Source organism: Eumetopias jubatus, unplaced genomic scaffold (genome assembly GCF_037043125.1).
Source record: "Eumetopias jubatus isolate StellerSeaLion01/CBP00866 unplaced genomic scaffold, mEumJub1_p1.0 scaffold_15, whole genome shotgun sequence".
Lineage (NCBI taxonomy): Eukaryota > Metazoa > Chordata > Mammalia > Carnivora > Otariidae > Eumetopias > Eumetopias jubatus.
Window position 1 is genome coordinate 45,360,781 of NW_028274821.1, and position 14,476 is coordinate 45,375,256.

Genomic DNA, 14,476 nt, shown 5'->3' on the forward strand with positions numbered 1-14,476 from the left:
GCTGCCTCAATCCAAGCAGTATTGATCAGAATCAGTTTAGTTCTATTGGTGGAATAATGATTTCTATAGGCACTGAAGCCCTTTATGAACCACATTGGAAGATGCTTTAAAGAACTACGCCCTTATATTCCCATTAGGTGGCAAGTTCCACTGAGCCCCTCTACTGGATGATATTTCTTATTATAGATTGCAGGCTCTCTTGGCAGGCATTTTGATTATATGTGAGCCCTTAGCATCAAAATACGCCTAAATGACAATCACAGCTAGACTTGCCCCCCTTTTTTTGGGATGATAATGGGACATGCATTAGAACAATATAGGTTCAGTTTCTATAGTCTTGTTGTCCTAGAAGAGCACTAATTTGGTTTGCAGTTATATTTTCTACTTGCATGCTGGGGCAATATATAAAAAAATCCAAAAAATTCCAACCCTGGTCACCTCTCCCCTGTCCCCCAAAGCAATATCCACCCAGTCTGGGTTTTACCTCTGTCTGTCCCACATAACCCCATGGGGTTTGGTCAGTGTGCCCCAGTGGGGGTGGGCAGATAGTCTTCACTGTTTGGCTGGTGGGAATGTTTTGGAGGTCTCAGCTTAGGGTCCCTACAGACCCTCTCCACCAAGCCCTCCCTCCTGCAACATATTTCTCTAAAATGCCCACCTTACCAGGCAGGGTCCCAATAAGTCCAAGGTAGGCTGAAGGTCACAGCAATGATTCTATTAGTTTACCTCTTGCACTTAAGAGGTAAAGCTCAGACCGAAGGTTGATGCCCCTCTTCAAATAGGTGCTATAAATATACTAGAGCTATCCCTGAAAAGATGCATTTGTATTTATATATATATATATGTGTGTGTGTGTGTGTGTGTGTGTGTGTGTGATGATTTTATATATATATATATAAAATTTTTCTTTGTGTTTGTATACAGGTATGTATTACTCTATAGGTATGAAAGGAGAGGTATAATACAGGAACAGGCAGGGGTGTGTTCATGTGCATCTATTTATAATTTGTATATTTTGTATGTATACATAGAGAGAGCCTCTGTCATTGTTTGCATCATTACAATGAATGTACCTCCGACCAGCGAGGAGTACCTGTCAGTGGTGAATGGAGAGAAGCCCCAAATGGACGGTTCTTGCATGGTCTCTTGCATGAAGTGGTTTCAGTAGGCAAGGTTGGCAGCAGCTTGTGAAATGAGTGGGCCCAGTGTAAATCCATCCATCCTCAAATCCGCCAAGGAGGGACACTTGGAAATGCCCACGGCTGTGTGCTAGCTGCCTCTTCTGGAGCGGTCAAGGAGCCTAGAACCCAGGGCGGGGAGGGACCATCCATGCTGTTAGTTCAAGCTATGGCTTTTCCTACTAGATGGAGACAGGGCACACAAGAATCCTGTCTTCTAGGAGGACACTGACCACCAGGAACACAAAGTAGAGGCCGAACATGATGAAGCCCAGCACTTTGTTCATCCGCCATTTGCAGAGTGCAATAGAGAGAATGACGAAGAGCAGCATGATGAACAGGAGGACGATGGCACAGAAAAGGCCGTTGCTGCTGACAGCCACTGGTTGGAACCTGTGAATGATGGTGTACAGGAGCCAGGGCAGTGGGAGCCTGTGAGGGATAGATGGGGGGGGCAGTCAGACATGCTGAAGAAGGCTTATGGTATAACCTCAGCTTCTTGGAATCTATAATCTGAGGAGGGTGTCTGGTTGGGTTCACTAGGACTTGTGTGAGGTCGGCCCAGGAAATCACATAAGGAAGTCAGGTGAACTTCAAAAACCTTTATCTATTTCCCGACTGAATTAAGGAGAAGAGAGAATTTGTTCTATGGTTGAGTAAGATCAAAGCTGTGACCACTGCAGGTGATTTTATTTATTTTTAAATTTTTAATTTTTAAAATTTATTTGAAGTTTGATTTATTTTAGAGAGACAGCGAGTGGGGGGGGCGGTGGGGCAGAGGGAGAGGGAGAGAGAGAGTCTTAAGCAGACTATGCATTGAGCGATGAGCCTTCCATGGGGCTTGGTCTCATGACTCTGAGATCACGACCTGAGCTGAAACCAAGAGTCCCATGCTTAACCCACTGTGCCACTCAGGTGCCTCTATTTATTTATTTTTAGAGAAAGATAGAGAGCATAAGTCGGGGAAGGGGCAGAGTGGGAGAGAGAGGGAGAGGGAGTCTCAAGCTCGGAGCCCAGCATAGGGCTTGATCCCATGACCCTGAGATCATGACTTGAGCCAAAACCAAGAGTCAGAGGCTTATCTGACTGAGTCACCCTCTCACTCCAAAAGACTAGTATGACCTGTGCAGGTGATTTCTGAATGTGATTTGAAATAGTGTTTCTTTCTTACCCTAAAAAGGTGAACTGGAAGATTTGTACAGGATAGGAGAAGGAGCAGACAAATGGAGAAAAGGCATAGAAATCAGTGGTGAAAATGGCAACATTATTTTTAGGAATGGAGACAAGGAATAGCAATGACTTAATTAACAGTCTACCAGCCAGTGAAAATATATGATACATGATACAATATAGCTGTCTGAGATTTATTTTGGAAAAGATGGGACAACCTTTTGACTAAAAATTGGTCTTCCTGAAAAATTTGAGGACGACAGTATCTTACATTTGTGATGTGATTTTAAAAAATCTTATTATGTATTTTTATACCTGTTCTCTCCCTTTGAATTTGACTTTTAAAAAATCTGGTAACATCTTTTGTTTCCTATCCAGAGTGGCGACCCTGGAAGACATCAGAAAAGCTAACGGTCAGGTGCATCCTGGGAATGAGTTAGGACTCTGAGTGAGAGGAAAATGGCCGACAACACGTGACCCACGTGGCCTGGGCCATCTCCAAGTGGCTGGGTGAGACACAGTTCTATCCATTGAGCCTAATGATGGAACGTTGGCTGGGGAAACATGGACCCAGCTGCCCAGCTGGATGAGGCTTCTGCAGAGTCTTAGCCTTTGGTTAAGGGAGATTCATTTCTGGCCTGACCTCGGAGAAATGGAAGAAGAGGTGCTCTTTTGAAGCACAGAGTTTTCCAAAGGAAAAGCAAATAGCTTGAGAGAAATAATGAGGTCAAGGGGGTAGTGAGTTTACACATCTGGTCTCCTCTGCTGGAGGGAACAGGTGAAGGCAGAGCCTATGAGTTAAGAATCTTTGAATATCCAGGGCTTGGCACATGCAGGCCCCATCTGGGTACATATTTAACCTGGGCAAAGCTGAAGTGATTGATGCAATTGCCTCATGACAATCAATACAGCTGTTTTGCTCACTAGAGCCTGGCTGGGAGGCGCTGATTTCCTCCACCATGCCAGGAGCAGAGGGGTTGCACAGGCCAGCTCTGGGCACAAGGTGCAATTCCAGCTCTCAGCAGGAGGGGGCAGCCCTGGCATCCTGCCATCAGTAATGGAAAGTCAGGAAAAGAGGGAGCGGGGGTGTGTGTGTGTGTGTGTGTGTGTGTGTGTGTGTGTGTGTGTGTGTGTGTGTGTGTTGGGGTGGAGTGCTTGAGAGGGGATGGTTCAAACATGAAAACCTCCACTAGGGACTTGTCCTGGGGAGCTCTTCTTCCATACTTCCCATCTCTTAGGAAGAAAAAGACCGAAACCATTGTACTCCTATTAAGCTAGATGTACATGTGCCCACATACACATCGAATTCTGGTGAAACTGTGCTTGATGGCACTACAAATAGGTAAAAACCCTTTGTAGGAAAAATTACATTTTTTTTCATGCCTTTAGATCTATCAATTCTATTGTCAGGGATCAACATAAGAAATATTTGAAATGTTGGGGTGCCTGGGTGGCTTAGCCAAATAAGTGTCTGACTCTTGATTTCGGCTGGGGTCATGATCTCAGGGTTGTGAGATCGAGCCCCAGGTCCGGCTCTGCTCTGTATGTGGAGCCTGCTTGGGATTGCCTCTCTCTCTCCCCCTCTTCCTCTGCCTCTCCCCTGCCCACGCTCACTCACTCTCTTTCTCTCTCTCTCAAATAAAATAAATAAAAATATATATTTGATATATACATAATACTTGCAAATATAACTTTATTCAGAAAAATGATCATTTCAGTATTACTTTGAGTAGTGAAAAATTGGGGATACCTTAATCTCTAATAAGAAAAAACTGGTTAAGTAGCAAACTAAGTCGAGATAATGTTATGTAGCCATTAAAAATCATAAGCTTATAATGATATAGGCAAATACTCATGATGTAATCCTGTAGTTGAAATGAAGGATGAACATAAAAATGGCAATGTAATTTCAATAATATAAACCATATGAACTAAAACAGGGTGGCGGATTATCATTGATTTTTATTTATGCTTTATATGTATTTTCTAAATCTTTTACCATGAGTATGTATTAATATTATAAGCAAAAGGAAAAAGCCAGCAAGACTATGAAATAGCTTTTATACTCAATATATTGCTAACAAGTTCATCAATTGGTATAAACTCTTTTTGAAAAGTATACATCAAAAGCCATTAAAATGCTCATAATCTTTAATAAGTCTTGAAGGAATTTATCCTAATAAAAATAATTAAAAGATGAGGTTTTCTGCATAAAGGTCTTCATCAAAGTACCCATAACTGCCAAAAATTGGAAAAAGTAGAAAAACAAATTGTGGCTCAACTGAAAAGCAACAGGATGAAATATTTTGAAGTGATAAACTGTTAATTATTAGAACTAAAAGAAACTTGGAAAAATAGTTGATTTACTAACTAATAGATGTCTACATTGTGCCAGGCATAAATGGCTTTAAAATGGAAAAATAAAAGCCCTCCAAAAGGACAAAACTGAATATTCACGAAGAAAACTTTGTGAAATATTTGGAAGATAACACACAAAAATTAAATGTTGCTTTTGGGTAGTAGGGTTAAGGGTTATTTTTCTTTACATTTTCATTTAACCTGCGACTATATATATAATTTAAGAACAGTGAACATAAAGCATCTTGCAATTCCCTAGAATATTTATTTTTCAAAAACATGACAAGTAGGTGTTATAATTTTTCCCAACTTGTAGGATTTTCTCTCTTTATACTATAGCACATTTTATTTTCCTTTTTTACAGGAGATTGACCACAAAAACTACTCTAAATGTGTAAGCGGTGCAACTGAGAAATACTGTGTCCGCTAGAGACACCCTTCCTTTCAAATAGGTACCCTTTAAGGCAGTCATTCATACATTCATTCATTCAGTCTGCAAACATTTGTCAAGGCACCGCCATGCATTAGGCATTGTATAAGGCTTTGGGGAGCTGCTTTTGAGCAGTTGACAGTCTAGTGGGCAGACTGATAAATATGACCATGACAAGAGTATGATCTGCAGAGAGGACCAAGGAGCAAGAATCCCCAGTCAGGCCCAAGGGCATCAGGGAAGCTGGGATTTGACATTGGTAGGGTAAGTTGGAGTTTTCCAGACAGACAAGCAGGGAGGAATCTTGAGTGAGAGGGGCCTGTGAAGGAAGGAAATATGGCAGGAGAGGGAACCTTTGGAATTCAGAGATGGTTAAGACTGTGGGAGCTCAGGGCAGGGTTTTATGCAGAGTGTTGTGGTGGAGAACACAGACTCTGTGCAGACCCCAGCTATCTCACTTACGAGTTTTGTGAACTCTGTGCCCTTCTGTTTCCTCACCTGAAAAGTGGGGATCATAATACCTACGTCATAGGATCATTGTATGGCTTAAATGGATACAAATGTACATATAGTATATAAAGTAGACACTGAATGAGAAAACACTAGGTAATGCAAAGGTATAAGAGAGACTAATATTCAGGATGTTCAATGCAAAAGTCGATCCATTTTAGTGAGTTTCTAAATTCAAGTGTCAAGAGCTCAATTCTGGGAACATAGGATCACATCCCATGTTTTACTTTCTCAGGGGTTCTCATTCAGGGTTATTTATCAGACACTTTTACTTCTGACAAGTTAAATGCAATGACAGAAATAATAGCACCCCACCTCAGTCTGATCCACTTTAGAGATTATTCATATTGAGAACTCCCGTTTGCTTAACTGTAAGAATAGATCTTGTCTTCTGACTTTCAAAAAACCTAGAATATCTTTACCAGCATACATAAATGATAATGCCAAACCTACTAGCCTTCTCCAAGGAAGGAGATGGGATATTTTTGCTGGGTCTATGTTTGTTCCAATCTGTTTTATGATCCAAAATCTCACCCAAGGCTGGTGGGGACTTTAATTAGAATTAGAATATGGAAAAAAAAATACAGGAAAACTGTACAGCATCTCCATCATACCTGAATACTGAATATTCTTAACTTGTGGCCAATGCCATTATATAAGCAAAATTCTTAAAGTATTTCCTACAATAGCCACTGCGTATGCAGGTGTGTGTTTCTGCCTACCTAGGGGTAGCTTATTTTTCATTACGTTCTCTGAAAATGAAAAATGGAGTCAGTGAACTTGAATGGCACTCCCAGTGTTTACTTTCTATTGGTATCGGTTAATTTTGGGCTCAGAGATCCTGGTCGTGTCTCCACAGACTCTCAGAACTCAAAGACAGTGATAGAGCTGGTGTGTGCACCTTCACAGAACTATCTCTACTCACCCTACGGTGATGTCAAAAATGTTGCTTCCAACGGAGCTGGACACAGCCATGTCCCCGAGCCCTTTCCGGGCCACTATGACACTGGTGATAAGATCAGGGATGGAGGTCCCAGCAGCCAAGATGGTCAGACCCATAATCTCTTCACTAATGCCAATTGTCTCTCCAACCTAAAAGGAATGACAGGGACACATAAGAGTTTCTGAAGTCACAAACCCAACAAACCCACAAACATTTCCATGTAACTCCCTTTCTTTGAAAAAAGATTTGTTTATTTATTTGAGAGAGAGAGAAAGCAAGAGCGCATGCCTAAGTGGGAAGGGCAGGGAGAGGGAGAGATCAGGAACGTTCACATGAGGATTAAACAGATAATTTCAGGAAAGAGCTCTAGGGGGACTGAATGCAGTCTCTGTGTGATGTCTGTTAAGACTGAGCAAGGGAGTTCTAAAAGCCAACTGGCCATTGGCTCCAGGGCCCAGTGCCTGACAATGGTGCCAAATCCTGTCACAGATCTGCCTTTGGATTAACAATTGAACGTTAAGGACGGACACCGAGTGTTCCCATTTTTTCTTTGACATCTCCTAGTGTCTGTAACCCACTCTTAAACACTTTTAGACTACTGTTTCCATTGGAAACTTGATTTGGGGTGTTTGGGGGTTTGGTAATACATGACTGTAAGTCAGCAAGGTGGCTGTGGAGAAACCAGCAATTAGGGAACCACAAGTCCAAGGCCTGGCTCTGGCATTTATTAAGAACTTGACCTATTGTTAAGTTAACCAATCGTGTACTGTCTTTGATCCTTGCTTTCTTATCCTTATAGCGGGGATGATAATACCTACTTTACAAGGTGGCTGGGAGGACTAAGAAGATCATTTGTGGAAAAATCCTTTGCAAATAGTACAACATTAGTGAAAAGCAATGGGGCATGGTTATTATGTTTTATTTTGCTCTTTGCCTTTTCACCCTGATGAAATCTATTTTGGACAGTTGGTCTAGCCTCGGATGGAGGCTTCTCCATTCTCTTGAGCAACTTTTCTAAGAGTCTTCTTGGGACTTTTAAAAGCTTTGTGTATTTTCTGGAGCTGGCAAACTGCAGTTCTGAAAACTTTTAAGGTAATGATTTCAATTTAGTTTTCAACAGCCTACTCGATGACATTCATCATTTTTGAAAAAAAACCTCAAAGGGCCAGAGTAGCATGTGAGAATAAGGGTTTTTAGGGAACAGAATAAACTCGTTTTTATTTATTTATTTTTTTAAATATCTGATTTATTTATTGGACAGAGAGATAGAGAGCACAAGCAGGCAGAGTGGCAGGTGGAGGGAGAGGGAGAAGCAGGCTCCCCGCGGAGCAGGGAGCCGAACGTGGGGCTCGATCCCAGGACCCCGGGATCATGACCTGAGCCGAAGGCAGCTGCTCAACAGACTGAGCCACCCAGGTGCCCCAATAAACTCGTTTTTAAATACCTTTCGTGATTTATAAGTGATAGCTTGGTTTACACTAACTTAAAATCATAGCTGGGAGCTATTTTTGTTTTGATGGTCAGGTCCACTCTAGAGCCTGGCTAGCTAAACTAGTTTACCCTGTCCTCATGGAGCAAAGATTCACTCTTCCCCATCAGAAAGAAAGTCTATGGGGGAGTGTGGTGGGTGGCTCAGTCGGTTAAGCGTCTGCCTTCGGCTCAGGTCATGATCCCGGGGTCCTGGGATCCAGCCCCGTGTTGGGCTCCCTGCTCCGTGAAGAGTCTGCTTCTCCCTCTCCCTCCCTCCTCTGCCCATCCCCTCTCCTGCTCTCTTGCTTACTCTCTCTCGTCTCTCAAATAAATGAAATCTTAAAAAAAAAAAAAAGAAAGGAAGTCCATGTGAGCAGAATCACTGCTCTGATCACTATGGTCTCCCTAATACACAGAATATAGCCCAGTGTTTAGTAGACTCTCAATACCTATTTGCTGAATAAATCAGTCAATCCACATACTTAGGTGATTTTACTAGCATGTTTTCCACTGATTCTCCTAGAAAAGCTTAAATAAGGGTGCCGTGCAGGAGTGCCCTATTTGAGTAGAATCTCCTTGATGACCTATTTTTTTGGGTAAGATTTGTAATGAAACATTTTCAGAGACTCTGAAGATGCTGACTGAGTGACTGTCATCCCCAATAAATAGGCTGATTCTTCGAGGGAGTTCTACAGCAGTGACTACTTTAAAACAACACTTATATTTAGAGTTCGAATGGCTCTTTAGACAGAAAAAAAGCAAAAATTGAAGAAGGGTGGTTTGGTGGTGTGGTTAAGAGGGACGGCTTGGATACAGGGAGACCTGGGTGCCAATCTGCCCCTGCTGTTCCCAGTATGTGGAAGCTAACATCCCCGAGCCTCAGTGTTCCTCATTTGTAGAATGGGGATAATAATATCCACCCTCAAAGCTGTTGTGATGATTATATGTGATGATGAGACAGAGCAAATAGCACAGTGTCAGGTATAAATATTCAATAAATATCAGCTATGCTAACTCAGACCCTACTCCTTTCTCTCTCCAGCTTATCAGACTGCAGCCACTGGGTTCTGGCAGCAGAGACCGAAGCTAGTGAATAGGTGTCAGTCTCTGATGTGGGAGATCACCAGGATAATGAAGACTTTTTATCGTACATCCAACTCCTGATGAATCTGTGCGGCTCCTAGAAACACTTGCGCTAATTGAGAACTAGTCTTCCTAAGTTCATTTTAAGACCATTTCACTGCATTTGGCTTTCCATGAGTTAGAGGCAAGATGACAGGCACAGGGATGGGACAGCGCTTATCAAACTGGCAGCATGAGAGAAGTTAGAGTTAGAAAGGACATCAGCCGTCTCTTGCGGGGGAGGGAATGCCTTTGTTTTCTAATGCAAGTAGATGGTGGGGTGACTCAGAATCCAAATCCAGTGCTGCTCCGAATATCTTGGGCTGTGGTTCCTTGCCTTGGTTTAAGGAGGAACTGCAAAAATGTCATATTGGCGAAATGAGACACAAGGTTGTATCTGACTCTTAGAATTAACATCTCCTATTCGATGCAGGATGGATTTTAACCATATGTTCTCATCACCCAAGGAATTTACTAATTTCATGATGCAAAAACAATAAAAGGTAACAAAAACTAAAGGAAAGTCCGCATAAAGCATTTTATGGAAAGGGCATTTATTTTTGGCCAAACAGTAGCTAAATAATGATATTAAATAGCATTTCTTGTTGGTAAGACTGTGGATAACAAAACAGTTGAGCACTAAATGGTGCATTTGTTATCTTTCTGGCTTTTTATAGCTCAAAAGTACAAGCAACAGAATTAGAGCTAGACTTCTTTGAACAGAATCTGCTATTTTGATCAGCTGTCTGGATGTCTTAAAAGAGAAGAGCATTTCTATAGGAGACAAGAAGGGGAAGCTTCTCATTCATTACTAGAAAGTAAGGTTTCTCTTTATGCACTTTATGTTCCTGGGCCTTTTGGCAATTAATATTGTTCTGGGCACTGTGTTTGCATTTTTCTACAAGAGAATGAAAAGGAAGCAAGAGTATGGAATTAAGATAATCATTAAAAAGGACAGAAAAAGATGGAAATCTATAGGATGATGTTTTCTAGAATGGCTAAAGAGAGATAGCTAGAAAACAAGTGAGAAAAAAAACCCCACCACTTTTTTCTTTATCAGTATATGAAAGAATAAAAATAATAATAATAATTTTTTTAAGAATAAAAACAATTATTAAGAAAAACCATTACTTGTTATACATGGCAAACAGTCCTTCTAGCCTGGCAATCTGGAGACTGAGAGGCAGCTCATCTTCTGCAATAATTTCTGGGTGGTATTGGTAGCAAATGACTTTCAATGAATGTGGAAAATCCTGACTTTGGGGCAAGCAGAACTTCTTCCGGGGGGTCAACAAGTTTTTGGAAATATCCAGGAAGAATAATCTGAAGTCAAACATCATAAAATGCCTAGGATAGGAATAATATAAAGTATCTCGTGGGAATAATACTGGGTACACTAACTGACATTCCCAGTGGCTTTTTTTCCATGATGTTATATGTTCTTTTTCTTTAAAAAAAATCAAGGTGTAATTTACATACAGCAAAGTAGAATTTTACACCCAGTAAAACTCACCCTTTAAATAAGTGTATAGCTCTGTGAGTTTAGGTGAATGCATGTAGTCCTGTTTCTCCACATCCTTATCAACATGTCTGGGTTTTTGAATATAGGCATCCTAGTGGTTGTGAAGTAGTATCTCATGTTTATTTTATTTTATTTCTTGAGAGAGAGAGAGAGTACGTGTTTGCGAGTGGGTGGGGGGAGGAGCAGAGGGAGAAGAGAATCTCAAGGAGGCCCCCCACCCAGTGCAGAGCCTGACATGGGGCTGCATCTCGCAACCCCGAGACCGAACTGAAATCAAGAGTTGGACGCTTAGCCAACTGAGCCACCCAGGCGCCCGTTATGTTTTATCTTTAAACAACTCTCTCTCGAGATACAATTCACATACCACAAAACTCACTTACTTAAACTGTATATATAATTCAATATTTTAGCATATTTATAGATTTCTAGAGCTATCACCGTAATTTAAATTGAGAGCTTTTTCATCATCCCAGGAAAAAACCCTGTACCCATTAGCAGTTCCTCCCTATTCCCTTCAACCGCCCCAACTCTAGGCAACCATTAACTTTCTGTCTCCCTATTTTTCACACTTCATATCAATGGAATCATTCCAAATATGATCTTTTGTGACTGTCTTTTTCATTTAGAATAATATTTTAAAGGTTCATTCACATGGAGCATGTACCAGTACTTTGGTCCCTTTTATTGTGGAATAGTATTCCGTTGTATGGATAGACCACATTTTGTGTATCTGTTCAACAGTTGATGGACATTTGAGTTGTTTCCACTTTTTGGCAATTCTGAATAATGCCGCTGTGAACATGTGTGTATACATTTTTATGTGGATGTTTTCATTTCTCCTGGGTATACAGGCAGTGGAATCACTGGGTCATATGGTAATAACTCTATGCTTAACATTTTGTGGACTGCCGAACTGTTTTCTAAAGTGGTTGCATTATTTTACATTCTTACCGTCAATATATAAACGTCAATATATAAACAATTTCTATACATCCTCTCCAACACTTGTTATTGCCTGTCTCTTTGATTATATCCATCCTAAATGAGAGCCAGGTGGTACCTCATCATGGTGTTGATTTGCATTTCTCTAGTGAATAATGATGCTGAGCATCTTTTCTTGTGTGGGGGGGTATTATCCGTTTTGCATATCTTTGCTGAAATATCTATTCATATCTTTTATCCATCTTAAACATTAGGATGCCCATAGATGCTTGCCTAATATTTATTTATTTATTTTTTTGAGTAGGCTTCACACCCAACGTGGGGCTTGAACTCATGACCTTGAGATGAAGAGTCGCATGCTCTGTCCACTGAGTGAGTCTGGTGCCCCTTGCCTTTTTATTACTGAGCTTTAGGAGGTGTTGATGTATATTTTAGGATTATATTAAACAAAGAATACAAGTGGGAAGTTTGAAATTTGTGTAGTTTATAATGGAGGATAAAAGCATGGGTTCTGGAGTTTCAGAGCCCTGGGTTACAATCTCAGTTCTGTTATTTAAACCTATATGATCCTGAGCAATTTTATTATTATCTCTAAGCCTAACTCCTTTATCTGTAAGTATGAGTAATAATGGTGCCTCCTTCATGGGGTCCGTGCCTATGTAGAAGGTGACTGTCAAGGTCACGAGGATGAAGTGATGTGAGTTATCCGGCATCTGGTACCTATTCAATCAATAATGGTTACGACCATTATCTCTGAGAATGTGAAATGTTTGCATTTCATTCTTTCATCCATGTGTTACAACAAACAACTCCTGAGAGTTTATTCTTGTGATGGCCACTAGGACTGGCACTGAGTTAAAAGTGTTGGAGTAATGTGGGTACACAGTGAAAGGGTTATCTTTGTATTATTTCTAAGAACTGCATATGAATGTACATTTATCTTAAAATTACAAGTTTAATGAAAAAAAAAGGTGGTAACAGCAAAATACATCATCATTCTAGCAAACTGCAGTTCAAGGAAGAAACTATTTTGTCTCCAGGTCTCTTCCTAGAGCCAATTTGAAAGGCTGGTGAGAGCATGAGGTGAGTGGCTGCCCAAGAGGAAATAAGTGTCATGGAGTTGGGCAAAAGCTTGACATTCTTCCTAGACTGGGCTAGGCCTGGATTCAGGCTACAGAGGGCAAGAAGAGTTGCGGTGACATTCTCCACACGGATGTCCAGGGTTATGCTGATTTGACTCCCCACCATAAGAAAAGGTCAGGAGGCATGGGGAAGTTCAGTGGGGTAAAATCCTTTAGTCCTGGAATATGTACCTTGTCTTGTTGGACATAACACTATTCTGACTCTTTCCCAAAGCAAACATGTCGATGAACCCTGTGGCAACCACGAGCAGAACCAGGCAGATGGGCATTCCTCTCAAGGTCTTACCTGGTGTGCCCACCAGACCATCAAGTAAGAGAATACAGCAATCCAGGTGATGGAGCCGAAGAACGTGATGGGAAAAAACTTTCTTGATGACTGAAAGAGAACCAGGAAGAGGCGAGAGCATCAGTGCCACCCATGAGGTGGACCTGAGAGACCAAAGCTAAATCCACCAGTACTGCTACTCCTCCCCCATTGCCTTCCATCTTTGTAGGTTCAGCAATCAAAAGGCCCTGCCTACCCTCAGTCAAGCTGGGCCAGGAAGATTCTCTCTTGGGAATGTTGGTTGGAGCCAAATCATCACCAAGCTCGTTCCTGAGATGGAAGTCTCTTGAAGAGAATGTCTGTTCCTGTTGTTGGCTGCTCAGATGCCCCCTGTCCCTGTCCTTCCCATGGCCTTGTCTCTCAGTCTTGCCCTCAATCTCTTGATCACCCCATAGCCTTCCTCCATCTCCTGTTCCCTTCTGCTCAGGTTCATCAGAATCAGTTTCTATTGCTTCACCCCATGTATCCTAGCAGTCCATTGGCCAGAAAACCTAGATGATTAATTGCTTTTAACAAGAAGGATCAATAGGTTCCAAAATAAGTTCATCTTACTGCCCCACAAATTACTGGGAAAAGCCACATAGTAGAAGAAGCCATCACCATAGTTTCTATAGATTCCTGAGGACAGCCGCCTTCCAGGACGTTTGAACCACTGGTGTAGAGTTAAGAGCAGACAGAGGCCCAGCACACTGCTCTCCACAGAGGTGGCAGAGTAGATGATCTTGGGATGGTTTTCTCTCCTGTTCTCCACCCCAACTGTATTATGTCCATTTCTGCTTTGAGCACTGGCCTTCGTGCAATCTCAGGCTTACAGTGTGAGCACTTTATTTTTTAAAATTCAATTATAATGAACACACAGTGTTATATTGGTTTCAGGTATACGATACAATGTAATGATTCACCAATTCTATACGTTGCTCAGCGTTCAGTGTGAACACATTTAGTTTCTTTCAAACATTAGCCAAAATCAGACACTCCAAATGCAGTGTTTCTTACCTGATAGGGAGATCAGGCTTGCACGGGACTGCAGCGGTGTTTTGTTGATAGCTTTTTTTTTTTTTTTTTTGCAAAATTGGGGCCCTTTAAAACATGCTCAGATAGCAGAATGCCCTCAGCCTTTCACCTATTACTGCCAAACACTTTTTATTTCAAAGCTTTCCACTATGAGAAAAAAATCTCATTTTTTGCTTTGATAATGCCATCCAATTTTGTCCAGAGAAGTGAATCCTGGAGTTGACTTGGATGAAAGCTATCTCAATTGTCTAAAGAGCTGACCTTGGGCAGTCACACAGAATGCTTTCTGTCATGGCTTTTGAGAGCTTCATTAAGAGGAAAAGATAAACTTGTACCTAGTAATCTTTTGA

At 41.4% G+C, this 14,476-nt stretch overlaps 1 protein-coding gene across 3 annotated transcripts in view; it reads right to left on the minus strand.

Annotated features, from left to right (window-relative positions):
* Positions 1 to 1,360: 1,360 nt before the first annotated feature.
* The window catches only part of SLC24A2 (solute carrier family 24 member 2), a 233,403-nt gene continuing 220,287 nt past the window's right edge, over positions 1,361 to 14,476 (minus strand). For all 3 annotated transcript variants that reach the window (XM_028107330.1, XM_028107329.1, XM_088018877.1), the window contains 3 exons: positions 13,074 to 13,163; positions 6,572 to 6,738; positions 1,361 to 1,610 (listed from right to left, as the gene is read on the minus strand). In XM_028107330.1, coding sequence (XP_027963131.1) covers positions 1,361 to 1,610; positions 6,572 to 6,738; positions 13,074 to 13,163 — 507 coding nt within the window. The remainder of the gene's footprint in view (positions 1,611 to 6,571; positions 6,739 to 13,073; positions 13,164 to 14,476) is intronic.